This window comes from Muscardinus avellanarius, assembly GCF_963383645.1.
Source record: "Muscardinus avellanarius genome assembly, chromosome: 18".
Classification (NCBI taxonomy): domain Eukaryota; kingdom Metazoa; phylum Chordata; class Mammalia; order Rodentia; family Gliridae; genus Muscardinus; species Muscardinus avellanarius.
The window spans coordinates 40926328-40940988 of NC_137804.1; the positions used below are offsets into that span (position 1 = coordinate 40926328).

At 63.8% G+C, this 14661-nt stretch overlaps 1 protein-coding gene across 1 annotated transcript; it reads right to left on the reverse strand.

Moving 5' to 3' along the window:
- Positions 1-2110: 2110 nt before the first annotated feature.
- ANO8 (anoctamin 8) lies at positions 2111-13617 on the reverse strand (the record flags this gene model as incomplete). Its single annotated transcript, XM_080715421.1, has 17 exons — positions 2111-2418; positions 2571-3141; positions 5988-6098; positions 6176-6307; positions 6421-6612; positions 7101-7895; positions 8487-8561; positions 8645-8700; positions 8783-8909; positions 8998-9150; positions 9927-10088; positions 10181-10308; positions 10393-10509; positions 12237-12333; positions 12409-12776; positions 12883-12993; positions 13512-13617. 17 exons carry the CDS (start codon positions 13615-13617, stop codon positions 2111-2113), a joined length of 3609 nt encoding a protein of 1202 aa, XP_080571547.1.
- Positions 13618-14661: the final 1044 nt, after the last annotated feature.

Below are 14661 nucleotides of genomic sequence, written 5' to 3' on the forward strand. Positions count from 1 at the left end.
CCTCGCCTTCCCTGCCCCAGAGGAGCGATGTATTTATTTTTCCTTGAGTTTTTATTTATGCTGTAACATGTATCGAGCGTTGGTTAAAGGGGACGTCAGACCCAGTAGTGTGATGTCAGTAGATGCTTTTTAAAAACGCTGTTCTCCCTCCCCTGCCCAGCGCCCGCCCCTTGGGCCACGGTGCCCGAGAGTCTGGAGCCGGGCCTGTGGTGCCGGCAGGGCGGGCGGCGGGCGGGCAGCCTCGTCCTCCCCGCAGGCAGGCGCCGGGCCCTGGGATCTGTCCCTTGCCCAGACTCGGGCTGAGTGGGGCAGGGGAGCGGCGGCCCTACGACCTTCCTCTCAAGGCATTTTATCATGGACTAGCCCTCCGTGTCCGCCCCAATAAAGGATCTTTCCTACTCGACCTCGCGTCCTTGCTCGGCTCGCCGCGGCCAGGAGGACGGAGCCCCGAGACATCCTGCGCCACCCAGAGGAGCGCGGGGCCGGGACCTGACTCGCCTGAGCCCAGCGCGCCCAAGGCCAAGACCCGAGTGGACAGCCCCGGCCTCAGCCCCCCGGTGCCCTCCAGGACCCTTCAGCCCACGGACACTGTGGCAGCAGGCTGGAGCCTGGCCCAGCAGCCCTGCCACCAGCCAGGAGGTGGCGGCAGCGGGTGGCTGCAGCTCTGGTTCCCAGCAGCAGAGATGGCGTTTGGCAGGTGTCCCCCGTGCCCTGGGTCAGTCAGTGTGACCTGCAGCCACTCTAGGGGCCTCCACCTGCCAGTCCAGGTCTGGGACTGAGCTTAGGATGGAGGGCAGTTTGGGCTCTGGACAGAGGGTCCGTGGCTGGGGACAGCAGCGGTGCTGGGGCCGATGCTGGGGGCGGTCCAGAGCTCAGGAGGGCGCAGTGGGGCTCCTTCCCGGGGCCCTGCTCGGTGGGCTGGCGGGAGTGGCAGAGCCCGCAGTAGGCCACACAGACCCCTGCACTGTGGGGTGGGCCGCTGGGGAGGGGCACAGAAGATGCAGGGGTAACGGTGGAGTTGGGCGTGGGCTGGGCTCAGTTCCAGGGAGGCGGAGCCTGGCAGACTCCCCGTCCTCCATGTCGCAAGCCCTTCGAATCCTGCTAGGAGGCGCTGCTCGTCTCCTGTGCTGTGAAGTGCGCAGCCGCCGGGTTGGTCCTCTGGCTGTGCCCGCCCAGGCTTCTTGGCCTCCCCTGTGCCCAGCCCCCGGGGCTCCCACCACCCCAGGACCTGGCCCTCTGACCCCACCTCAGTCCTGGCCTTTACAAATGCCCACTCCTCTGCCTCAGGCCACCCTGCCTCCAGCGACCCCTGAAGTGCCCCTTCAAGCCAGCGCCCACCCCAGGCTCAGCCAGCATCTGTAGGGGGCCATTCTTGTCCCCCTCCAGGGACACGCTGGCCTCTGACAGGCCGTGGCTCCAGCCCAAGTCGCCTCAGCAAGCCCCAGTGTCCCCTCTGCCCATGGTGGGACGTCCCGGCCACACCCTGGTGCCAGCCCATGTCTGTTCTGGTCACCCCCCTCCCCACCCAATGCACGGTCCTCTGGACATGGCGGCTCTGGGTGCCTTCCAGTTTCCATATCCCGTGTTCTGTCTCCGCCCTGGCTTCCCAGTCGGCTTCCTGGGAGGCAACTGTGCCAGGAAGTGCCCCCTCCCCACCCAGCTGCGCCAACCTCCTGCTGTCCCCACCCCCACCCCCACCCCGGGCTGAGGCCCATGGGAGCCCCTCACCTGGAGGCTCCTTCCCTAGTCTGGGTGGCTGAAGCCAAGGTCTGCCCGGCCCGCCAGGGAGCCCCCAGGGCCCAGCCAGCCCGTGGCAGGGCCCACCGCGCCCCTCCACGCTGACCTCGGGCGCTGTTGAAATATACTTTTTATTGCATTTCTGCCGTTTTACAAAAATATGACAAAATAAATTAAAAACAAATAAATAATTGCCTATTCTGTGTGTTCTATTGGGTTTTGGGTCTCCTTTCCTTGCCCCGTCTTGGTGGAAAGGAAAACGGCAGAGGGCCCCCCCGGGAGGGCGGCCAATACTGGGGCTGTGGCTGGAGGTGTGTCCCGGGCCGCACCCCCTGAACGACTGGTATTGCAGATGGAGGGAGGCGGGCGGGGGCTAGTGCCAGCCGCCGGGCCAGCACGCGGCCTGGGGGCTGGGGCTGGGCGAGGGCTGGGGGGCCGCGGCGGGCTCGGGGGCGGGCGGCGGGAGGCTGTAGAAGCTGGCGCCGCCGGCCAGGGTCTGCGGGGCGGGCGGGGGCCCGGCCAGGGCGCAGGGCGGGCAGTCGGCGGCCGGGGCGGGGCGCGGGGCGGCGCCGTCGGCCCCGCAGCCCCAGGGCGCGTCCCACTGCCAGCAGCCGGCGGGCGGCGTCGGGGGCCGGGGCGGCGGCGCGGGGCTCCGGCTGCGGCGGGCGCGGGGCGCGGTCCCTGCGGAGGCGAGAGCGGCGGTTCCGGGCCGGGCCCCGCCCCGGGCCCGCGCCCCCTCCCGGCTCGGGGGCGGCCGGCTCGGGAGGCCGGCGGCTCTGCATAGAGGGGGCGGGTCCGCCCGGGGCGCCCCCGCCCGCGCTAAGGCCGGTGACCTGGGCCGTCCTCGTCGGGCCGCGGCCCCTCGGGCTCCTCCGCCGCCTCCTCCCGGGCGCGGCCGCCGCCCGCGGGGGCGCCGTCCAGCCGCGGCCCGTTGGCGTCGGCGCGGCCGGCGAAGGGGAAGAGCTTGGCGGCGTGGAAGGCCTTGGGCGGCGAGTGGCTGCGCTCGGCCCGCGCCTCGGGCGCCTTGAGGAACCTGAAGCTGAGGAAGGCGGGCAGGCGCGTGTCGGCGGCGGGGGGCGCGGGCGCGCGGGCGGGGGGCGCGGCGGCCAGCAGGCGGCCCTGCAGCGGGATCATCTGCCGCAGCCTGAGCACGTTGTTGGGCGCCAGCAGCGAGCCGGGGCGCTTGGGCCGCTCGGGCCCCGGCCCGGCCGCGCCGCCCTTGGCCTTGGCCGCCGGCCTCTCGGCCGCGCCGTCCAGCCCCGGGCCGTCGGGCCGCGCCTCCTCGCGGCCGCCCGCCTCGCGCTCCCGCCGCGCGTGCTGCTCCGCGTGGCGCTGCCGCTCCTCCTCCTCGCGCCGCCGCCGCTGCTGCTGCTGGAAGCGGTGCTGGGCCTGGCGCTCGTGTCTCTGCGGGCAGAGGGCGAGTGGGCGTCCGCCCGCGGCCCCGGCCACCACCACCTGTCCCCGGCCGCGAGCCGACGGGGTCTCGGCACCAGGAGGGTGCAGGCAGATACTGGGGGCTGGCCTCTGCTTCGAGAACAAGGTCCTACCGAGGGTCTCACTAAGCTACGGCTGACTCCAAACCTACAGCCCTCCTGCCTCGGCCTCCCGAGACCTGGGATGAAAGGCGTGGGCCACCCGTTAGTTAAATGTAACATTAGTTAAAATGTAACAGGGAAATAGGGATTCCGGCATGCCGGCGCACACCTGTAAACCCAGCATTCGGGAGGCTGAGACCTGAGGATCGCAGTTGGTGGACAGCCTCAGCTACTTAGTGAGGCCCTCCGCAACTCAGTGAGACCCTGTTTCAAAATAAAGAATAAAAAAAAAATTGGGCAGGGGGTGTAGCTCGGAGGTCAGATGCCTCTGGGTTCCATCCCAGACCCACCAAAAAAAAAAAAAAAAGGCTGAGAGTATAGCTCGCAGGTTCCATCCTCAGTACTGAAAAAAAATTCCAATAAAATAAAAATGAATTCCTCAGGTGTCCCAGCTCATTTCAAAGTGCTGGTTCTCCAGCTGTATCTGGGGGCCGCTTGGACAACACAGATATGAAACCTTGCCGGGCGTGGTGGCGCCCGCTTGTCATCCCTGCGCTTGGGAGGCGGAGACAGGAGGATCACGCAGGTTCGAAGCCAGCCGCGCTGGCTTAAGAGACCCTGTTTCCAAATAAAATATATACATATAAAAAAATAGGTCTGGGAGTGTAGCCCGGAGGTAGAAGGGTTTCCAGGAACCCCAGTACCACTAATAATAACAATAATAATAAACAAATAAATGAAACCTTCCCCTCTTCCAGGGAAGCGCCATATCCAAAGGCCTCCGGAGGAACTCCAGAGAGCTGGGCCCTTTCCCGGGAAGCACCAGCTGTGTCCCTAGCCCGGATGAGCGAGCTGCCGGGCTGCAGGTGCATGCCTGAATATCCTCAGAGCATGCTGCTGGATCCCACCAAGAATGTGGAAGGGACCAGCCCTCTGAGGGCGCTGATTATAGTCATGGCTCAGCATCCCAGGGAGATGGCTTCCAGGACTCCTGCAGACACCAAAATCCAGGCTCACGCCCTCAGATAAAATGGTTCAGGATTTTCACGGAGCCAGTGTGCACCCTAGGACACCTGATACAATGTAAATGTGCTGCTGTGTCTTACCATTCACGGGAATTCGTGTCTAGAAGATTTGGGATATCTGAATAATGCACATGCTATGTAAATGGTTGATACACCACACTAAGTAAGTCTGAGCTGGGCATGGTGGCATCTGCCCGTGGCCCAGCTGCTTAGGAGGCCGAGGCAGAAGGATCCCTTGAGCGTAGAAGTTCAAAGCCAGCCTGGAGCTGGGCATGGTGGTGCATGCCTGCAATCCCCTTACTTGGGAAGCTGAGACAGGAGGATTGCAGGTCGGAGGCCAGCCTCAGTAGCTTACTGAGGCCCCATGCAACTTGCCGAAACCCTATTTCAAAATAAAAAATGAAAATAAAAGAGGGCTGGCCGGGCGTGGTGGCGCACGCTTGTAATCCCAGCATTCAGGAGGCTGAGACCGGAGGATCGCGGTCCGTGGACAGCCTCAGCTACTTAGTGAGGCCCTCTGCAACTCGGTGAGACCCTGATTCAAAATAAAGAATAAAAATAGGGTTGGGGGTGTAGCTCGGAGGTAGAATGGCCCCTGGGTTCCATCCTCAGTACCACAAAAATAAACAGATAAATAAATAAAAATTGGAAAAATAAAAGAGGGCTGGGGGGTGTAGCTCAGAGGTAGAATGCCCTTGGGTTCAATCTCCGTATGGCATCCCCCCCCCAACACATGTAGCCTGAACAACATAGTAAGACCTTGTTTCAAATCAAAATAAATAAAAAGGCAGACTGGCCCTGATTCAGGCTTCAGAACCACAAAAACAAGAACTAAAGAAAAAATGTCTACATGTGTTAGGTATAGATATAAACTCTGTGTGTGTGTGTGTGTGTGTGTGTGTGTGTGTGTGTGTGTGTGTGTGTGTTGTGTTGCTGGGGGTGGAACCCAGGGGTATTCTACCTCTGAGCTACACCCCTAACCCTATTCTTTATTCTTGATTTTGAAACAGGGTCTCACTGAGTTTGCAAGGGCCTCACTAAATAGCTGAGGCTGGCTTCGAACATGTACAATCCTCCTGTCTCAGCCTCCTAAGTACTGGGATTACAAGCATAGGTCACCATGCCTGGCCTTTTTTATTCTTTGTTTTATAACAGGGTCTCGCTAAGTTGCTGAGGCCTGCCTCCAGCCTGTGATCCTCCCGTCTCAGCCTCCAGTACTGAGATGACAGGTGCGTACCACATTGGGCTGCGATTTATTCATTTACTATTATTATTTTTTTGTGGTACTGGGGTTAGAACTGAGGGGCTTCTCTACCTCCGGGCTATACTCCCAGACCTATTTTATACTTTATTTGGAAACAGGGTCTCACTAAGTTGCTGAGAGCCTCATTAAGTAGCTGAGGATGGCTTCGAACCTGCCCGATCCTCCTGTCTCAGCCTCCCAAGTGCTGGGATTACAAGCCTGCGCCACCACGCCCAGCGTGGACTGCAATTTAATTTTTAATACTATGGCTTCCAGCAGGCGCAGTCCTCGGGTTCAGAACCCAGGGGCTGGAGGGGCCGCTGTGCTATTCCAGGCTCCGTGCATCTTCTCCTCTCCCCTCATGCTAAGGATCTGGCCACAGAGATCTGACACCCTACACCAAGGAAACCCCACCAGCCAAGGAGCTCACCCAGGCCCGCCAGGTACCTTGAAGGCCTCTCGTCGCTGGTACTCAAGCTTGGCCATCTCCTCGGCCACCCAGCCTGGGATGTCGGGGATGGCCACATGGATGAGGTACTTGAGGAGCAGAGCAAAGTGCTACGGGGGACAGAGGAGGCTGCAGGCCCTGGGGACGCCCTCGCTCCACCCGGCTCCCCCGCGGGACGCCAGCCCACCTCCAGCACCACCACGGACACGATGGCGGCCTCCGGGCTCAGCCAGGGGAAGAGGCGTTGCAGCTGCCCGCACTGGCCGATGAGGTAGCAGTTCACCACGATGGCCAGCACGCCCATGGCCTCCATGACCTTCTACGGGAAGCGGAGGGCAGGCTCGGGCGGGGTCCGCCCCGTCCCCCCAGCCGGCCCTCGGTCCCTCCCCGCCCCCCCCCCCCCCGCTGGCCCTCGGTCCCTCCCCGCCCCACCTGCCACTGGCCGATGCTCTCGACGCGCTGGCCGAAGGGCCGCTGCAGGCCGGTGCACAGCTTGAAGGCGTCGCTGCGGATTTCGATCAGGTTGTTGATGAGGGCGCACAGCGCAGCCAGCGGGAAGGCGGACGAGAAGAGCACGACGTAGCCGAACTGCACGAACATCTCCTGGTAGTCCTGGAAGGTGTCCTGCGGGCGGGCGGGCGTCAGGCCGGGCGCCTTCGCCTCGGACCACCCCCCTCGGACCCCTTTATGCGCAAGCCTGCCTGCAGAACACTGCCCTCAAACCCGGCAAGGCCAAGGGCCTCCCCATCAGGCTGGGCTTTCATCTTAGGCTCCCTGTTTTGTATTCCCAGCCAAGACACAGGCACCATCTTCTTCGTCCTGGGGCCTGGGTTCAAGAACAACGTGAGCCCTCTGAGGCCACGCCCACACCACCCAAGCCTAGGCTGCAGACCACGCCCTCCGACGCGATGCCCGCTAGACCACGCCCTCGGAGGCCACGCCCACACCACCCAAGCCTAGGCTGCAGACCACGCCCTCCGACGCAATGCCGCCAGACCACGCCCTCAGAGGCCACGCCCACAAACCCCACAGGTGCAGGGCAGCGAGGCCACACCCGGAAACCACGCCCACCGACATGCCCTCCGGCCACGCCCACGAGCCACGCCCCTCACCTCGTACTTCTTCATACAGCTTTCCAGCTCCGCCTGCGTGAGCTGCGGCGAGTGCTCCTCCTCCGGAGGGTCGATCCAAGACGACCGGTTCTGCCGCTTCTGCCTTCCCGCGGAGTCCGCAGAGCTGGGCTCGGCGTCCGGGCCTCCATCCGGGTCTCGGCCCTCGCCCCCCGCCCGGCGCAGCAGGATGGTGGGGGGCTCCCGCTCCGGGCTGCCAGGAGGACCCTCAGCCTCATCGTCTTCCTCGGCCAGGGTGAACACGCCAGGCTCCAGCCCCTTCTCCACCATGGTGGGGCTCCCCTCCTCCAGGAGGGCCTCTGGGCTTGGGCCGGGCCTCCGCCGCCCGGCCCCCCTCTCGGCGAAGCTGACCTTCTTCAGTCGGAGTCCACAGTCCAGGAGGCCCCCGTCCTCGCCTTCCTCATCGTCCTCTTCCTCCTCCTCCTCCTCTTCTTCCTCCTCCTCGTCCTCTTTGCCCCCGCGAGCCCCGTCCCCCACCTCCCCACCTTCGCCCCCAGGCCTCCGCTCTACGGTGGTCTCTTCTTCCTCCTCGGGTGCCCCGCAGCCCCCGCTGAGACACCTGCGGCCCCCACCTCCGCCACTGCCCTCGTCGGCCTGGGGCTGGAGGCGGCGGGGCGCGGGGCGCCGGAGGCTGAGCAGGCCGAGCAGGGCCCGGGCCAGCTCCCAGATGGCCCGCAGCCCCAGCTCGCCCCGGCCCAGCCTGCGGTACAGGTGCGGCTGCAGGACCTCGCGCAGGTTCTGGAGGAACTGGCGGGTGATGAGCAGCGTGGCCAGCATCTGGGGGCGGGAGGGCGCAGAGAGGCTGTGTGGGGGGCGGGGGCGACCCTCCAGGGTAACGCTGCCCTCCGTGTGTGTCCCCGACGCCGAGGAGGCCCCAGCGCTCGGCCACCGTCCACCTGCCACGAGCAGCGGCAGGCCCCGCAGCGCAGGCGGCCAGGCTCCAGGCGCGGGCTGCAGCCTGCAGAGGCCCCGGCATCACTGGAGCCAGCCTGCTCTCTCCAGCATGCACCTGAGCCGGTGTGCCCATGCTGCCCACCCTGGCGAGGCCCTGCGGGCTCGCCACCTGCCCGTACTTTGGCCCGGGCCGCGAGCAGGAGGCCCCGGAGGGAGAGGAGGAGCAGGCGGAATCGCAGGGCCGCGAGCGGGACCAGCACTGCCCGCAGCTGCCGCTCGAGGCTCTGGGACAGGGACAGGACGAGCAGGAGCTGTGGAGGGACCGACGGACAGGTGGACGGACAGATGGGGGGGGCGACAGGCAGAGAGGACGAACAGACGGACAGAAAGGAGAGAAGGATGGAGGAGGGGGAGGGGCTGGGAGCCCGCGGCCCCCGACACAGGTCCGCCCGGCCGCCCCGGGAGGGGTCTCACCTCCTTCAGCCGCTCCATGTCCTTGAGGTAGAAGCCGATGTAGAAGAGGCTCAGGTAGGAGTTGACGAACTGGAACTGGGGGGGGGGGGTGTCAGCACGGGCCGTGCCCACCCCGCCCCCCCCAGCCCGCCCCCAACCCCTGCGCGATGGCCGCTCACCAGCACGACCTTGATGATGAGGTGCTTCTCATAGGCGCTCTCCAGCCGGTAGTTCTCTAGGGGCCGAGGAGCCAGTGAGGGCCGCTCTGGGCAGGAGGCAGGGGCTCCCCAGCGGCCCTCCCCGCGCGGCGGGCCTACCCATGTCGTTGAGCCACACGGCCAGCTTCTTGTAGCCCTCGGCGCTCACGCTGACCAGCAGGGCCAGCACGACCTTGGGCAGGAAGCGGACGAGGCGCGGCAGGCCCTTCACGCTCAGCACCAGCTCCTGCAGGGGGAGGTTGGGCAGGACCTGGGCGGGGCCGGGGCCTGGGGGGCCCCCGGGGGGCGGGGCCGGGGCCGGGGCCGGGGGTCACCTGCAGCTGGAAGCAGCCGAGCATGAGCAGGAAGACGCAGGCGAGGCAGGTCAGGCACAGGGGCAGGCTGACGAGCAGCTGGAAGAGCAGGCGCTTCCAGGGCGGGTAGTAGAACTCCTCGGCCCGCGTCACCGGGCTGATGCGGCGCACGCCCTGGAGGATGGAGGGGGAGGGGTCCGCGGGAGACCCGAGGGGCGCCCCGCGCATCCTCCTCAGAGCCTCCAACCCGGCCTCCCGCCCCTCCCCCTCGGCGCATACCCCTCCCCTCACCTCTCTTTCTGCTATCAGGGGTTGAACCCAAGGGGCAGTCTATCTCTGAAATACACCCCCGTACCTATTTTTTTTTTTCTTTCTTTCTTTTTTTTTTTTTTTTTTTGTGGTCCTGGAGGTGGAACCCAGAGGCTTTCTACCTCCGGGTTGTACTCCCAGACCAATTTTCTATTTTATTTGGAAACAGGGTCTCACTAAGTTGCTGAGAGCCTCACTCAGTAGCTGAGGCTGGCTTCGAACCCGTGCGATCCTCCTGTCTCAGCCTCCCAAGCGCGGGGATGACAAGCGTGCGCCACCACGCCCGGCACTTTATTCTTTATTTTGAAACAGGGTCTCACTGAGTTGCAAAGGGCCTCACTAAGTAGCTGAGGCTGGCCACAAACCACAACCTTCCTGTTGCAACCTCCCAGATGCTGGGGTTACAAGCGCGCGCCACCACGCCCCGGCCCTATTTTTTATTTTGAAACAGGAGCTTGCTAAGCTGCCGAGGGTCTTGCTAGGTTGCTGAGGCTGGCCCCCAACCCCGTGATCCTCCTGCCTCAGCCTCACCGTCCTGGCCTGACACGTTCTCCTTCCTGACGCTATTTAACACCTCCCTGTGGACTCTCTCTCCTTCCCCGGGTTCTCCGAATTCCAGGTGGGCTCAGCGCCCAACTGACCCTGAACTGGGGCCGTGGCTCCTCCACAGCCTCCCCGGGGGCGTCAAGGGTCCCCCACTTGTAGGCCAGCTCTGCTCCCCTCCGCTTCCACTCCTCCAGGAACAGCGTCGACCAGATCACGTTGAAGAGAGCAAAGACCACGCAGGACACGTCCCGGCTCGTCTGCGGTAGCGGAGGAAAGCTGAGCCTTTACTCGGCCCAGGGGGGAGGGTGTGCCTGGCCCCTAGGAAGCCCTGGCCAGCCCCCGCCTGTACCTGATCAGCCTCTGTGAACGTGTATAAGACAGAGCCGAAGACAGCTGGGTACACCATTGCTGATGTGTAGAAGCCCAGCCAGGCAAAGTACATGGCAATCTTCACACCGAAGTAGTCACAGATATCATCTGCAGGGAGACAGGGCGGGGCGGGGGTCCCAGTCACCTCCACCTGCTTCGGGGATGCCGCCCCACCCTCCACCAGGGCCGCACCTAGAGGCTGGTTTTCACACACGGCCTGCACCCACGACTTCATGAGGCGGTTCAGGATACGCTGCTCGTGGACAGGGAATACCTGCTGGATGATCCCGCGGGCAGCCAGCTCCGGGACTGCGGGAGGAGGAGCGTGAGCGATCCCCTCCCTGCCCTGTGTGCCCCAACCGCCTCACCTCCCTTGGCGGGAGCTGCTGTCAAGCCCGCAGAGGCGCTTCCCAGAGGAGGAGGTCTGGATGGGCAGAATATCTAATTGTCCTTCAGAATTTGGGAGGTGCCAAGCCGGGCGTGGCGGCACACGCTGGTAAATCCCAGTACTTAGGAGGCTGAGAGAGGAGGATCACAGGTTCGAGGACAGCCTCAGCAAGTAGTGAGACTCTCATCAACCTAGTGAGACCTTGTTTCAAAACAAAAATAAAATAGGGATGGGAGTGTAGCTTGAAGGTATAATGTCTCTGGGTTCCACCCCCAGTACCACACACACACACACAAAAAAAAAAAAAAAGAAAGAAAGAAAAAAGAAAGAAAAAATTTGCTGAGCCAGGCATGGTGGCTCATGCTTATAATCCCAGCATTTGGGAGGCTGAGACAGGAGGATTGTGGTTCTTGGACAGCCTCAGCTACTACTTTACTGAGGCCCTTTGTAACTCAGTGAGACCCTTTTTCAGAATAAAGAATAAAAATATGGCTGGGGGTGTAGCTGGGACGTAAAATGCCCCTGGGTTCCATCCCCAGCACTACAAAAAAAGAAAGAATTTGGGAAGTACAGGGGAAGGTGCGGCCCCATGGCAAGCCACATTTTAATTTATTTTATTACTATCATTATTTTGATACTGGGGATTGAACCCAGGGGCATTGTACCTATGATGCACACCCCTAACCCCTTTCTCCATTTTTTATTTGGAGACAGGATCTTGCTAATTTGCTGAGGGCTTCACTAAGTTGCTGAGTCTGGCCTTGAACTTGCAGTCCTCCCGTTTAAGACTCAAGTATTAGGATTGCAGGCATGTGCCACAACGCCTGGCAGAGAACCTTTTTTTTTTTTTTTTTTTTTTGGTGGTACTGGGGTTCCTGGAAACCCTTCTACCTCCAGGCTACACTCCCAGACCTATTTTATAATTTTATATTTTTTATTTACTTGGAAACAGGGTCTCTTAAGCCAGCGAGGCTGACTACGAACCTGCGCGATCCTCCTGTCTCCGCCTCCCAAGCGCGGGGATTACAAGCGTGCGCCACCACGCCCGGCCCAGAGAACCTTTTTTAAATAAAGCCATTTGGCCTCGAATGGTTCAACGCTGGTGTCAGGTTAACAATTTTTTTTTTTTTTTTTTTTGCGGGTACGAGGATGGAACCCAGGAGTATTCGACCTCCGAGCTACACCCCTGCCCTATTTTTTTATTCTTTATTTTGAAACCAGGTCTCACTGAGTTGCAGAGGACCTCACTAAGTAGCTGAGGCTGTCCGCGAACTGGATCCTCTGGTCTCAGCCTCCCGAATGCTGGGATCACAAGCCAGCGCCACCACGCCCGGCTAGAGGGTGAACAAATTTTTGATGTCTAGAATCCTAGATGGGAAACCAAGGTTGGGGCCTCACCAAACAGTACTTGGAGCGCTGTCCATGGTCCTGTCCCAGAAAAGGCCCAGCCGGGACCCAGGGCACAAGCCCCGCCCCTTCTCAAAGGCCACGCCCCTTCCAACACTCCGGCCCCGGAGGCCACGCCCAACTCTTGACTAATCCCCGCCAGGTGTCGTCTAGGCCCCGCCCCCCTACGCCCATAGGCAGTCCGCTGAGAGCACCACCCAACTCTCTGCCTGTGATTGGCGTGTCGGCCCGCCTCGCTCACTGATTGGCTGGTCCTCCAGGAAGCGCACGTTGTGCAGCGCTTCGCCCGGCTTGGCGCGCAGGTTCTGCAGCCAGAAGCGGATGATGCTCTGGCGCTCCTGTGGGGGAGAGGGCGCGCCCTGAGCGGCGGTCCGCGGGCCCGCGCCGCGCCCCGGGGGCACACCGGGGCTCACCTGGGAGGTGAAGAAGCGCAGCTCGCTCTCCACGTTCTCATAAATGAAGTCCTCTTCGCACGAGAAGCCGCGGGTGCCCCCGCCGAACTCGGCCTTCACGGCCTTGCGCAGGCCCAGCTCGTCCGCCCCGCGGAGGAGGCTGCGGAGGCAGGGAGGCGGCTCGCCGCGGGCCCGGCCCCCTCCCCGCCGCCCCGAGGGCCCGCGCGGGGCGCGGCGGCCGAGGCCCGGGACTCGCCTCTCGTAGGTGGCGGTGACGAAGAAGGCGTAGGCACGCGTGCGGCGGTGGTGGCGGACCTGCACGATGAGCTCGGGGATGCCCACGCGGATGTGGTTCAGCAGCCAGAGCAGCGTGTGGTCGTCGGTGGTGTCTGCCAACGAAGCGCACAGGGACCGATGGCTCTGGCCGGGGGGGCCCGGGCTCGCGGCGCGTCCCGGCGGGGGTCGCGGGGGTCCTCCGGGCCCCGGCGCGGGTACCTGGGAACGTCATCAGCACGTCGCAGTCCTCCGTGGGCACCGTCTTCATCCACGCCTTGTGCGACACCAGGTAGCGGCCCGCCTGCAGCAGCCGCTTCCCGAACAGCTTGTCTGGGGGGTGGGCGGGGGGCGGCCGGTCAGGGTCGGGCCCCCCGAGGCGCCAGCGGGGGCCTGCAGCGCCGGCCGGGCCCCTCTCCGGACGACCGCGCGGGGCCTCCGGCAGGGGCGCCCCTCCCCCGGCCTCCCTGCCAGCCCCCCCCCCCCGTCCCGAGCCCGGCTCCGCCTCCCGGGCCGCGGTCATGGCGCGCTCGCCGGCGGCCGAGGGCCGTCCCGGGGCCGGCGCGGCTCCAGGCGAGGAAACTGAGGCCGGGGCCGGCCAAGCCACGCACCCAAGGTCACCCCGCCGCGCCGGGATCCGAACCCGGGCCGCGGTCATCCCAGGAGCGGCTCGCGCAGCCCCGCCCCGCCGGGACCCCCGCCCGGCTGCGGGGGCTCGGGCCCGGGAGGGGCGTGTCCGCGCCCGGCGGGGACCCCCGCCCAGGGACCCCCGCCCGCGGCCGTCCCGCAGCGCGCGATCGCCCGGCCGGCCCCCGCCCGCGCCCGCGCCCGCACCCCGGGGCCCCGCGCACCCAGCACTCCCGCCGCGGCGGCCGCGGGCTCGCCCTCGGGCGGCGGCCTCTTGCCGCGCTCCCCCTCCAGGGACGCGCCCCCGGCGCCCGGGGCCGGCTCGGCCATGGCCGGGGCAGGGCAGGGGCTGCGGGGCGCGGGCGCCGGGGCCGCGGCGGAGGAGGAGACAAAGGCCGCCGCGCGCCGTCCTCGCGGCCCAGCGCTGCTGCTCGGCGCCGCCCGCGTCCAGCCGGGATCCTCCGCCGCCGCCGGCGCGTCACCCGGGGCCCGAGCCCGCCCGCCCGCGCTGGTTCGGGTCGCCGCCCGCGCGGTTTTCCGGCTCGGTCCGGGTCCGCGCCCTGGGATGGGGGCGCCCACCGTCTCCGCGACTCCTGCGAGCCGCAGTTTCCCAACTGCGGAATCGAAGGTGGGCGTGATTGGACGCTGGGAAGGGGCGGGCCTGGATGGGGCCGATTCCTGGGAACAATAGCTCCACCGCCCCAACAGGGAGGGGACTAAATAATATAGCAGGTGCTACCTCAGGCCCTTTGCACGTGCTGTTGGACTGCCTAAGTCACTGCCCACACCCTCTTCTCCCATTTAACCTTGACTCCCTTCAGGAGGTAACCCCCTGCGAGGGGAATCCAATAACAGTGTCAAGTTTAGAAAATAAATAGTCTCAGAGCCCGCCATGATGACACACGCTGGTAATCCCAGTACTTGGGAGGCTGAGACAGGAGGATAGCAGGTTCAAGGACAGCTTCTGCAAGCAGTGAGACTCTCATCAACCTCGCGAGACCCTGTTTTAAAATAAAAATTAAGAATAGGGCTGAGGGTGTAGCTCAGAGGCAGAATGTCCCCGAGTTCAATCACCAGTAACACACACACACACACACACACACACACACACACACACTTCACATTTAACCGGATGTCCTCTTTGTGTGTGTGTGGTACTGGGGGTGGAACCCAGAGGCTTTTCTACCTCCGGCCTATATTCCCAGACCTATTTTATACTTTTTTATTTGGAAACAGGGTCTCACTAAGTTGCTGAGTCTCACTAAGTAGCCGAGGCTGGCTTTGAACCTGTGCCATCCTCCTGTCTCCGCCTCCCAAGCGTGGGGATTACAAGCGTGCGCCACCACGCCCGGCTCCTCTTTTTTATTTTTATAT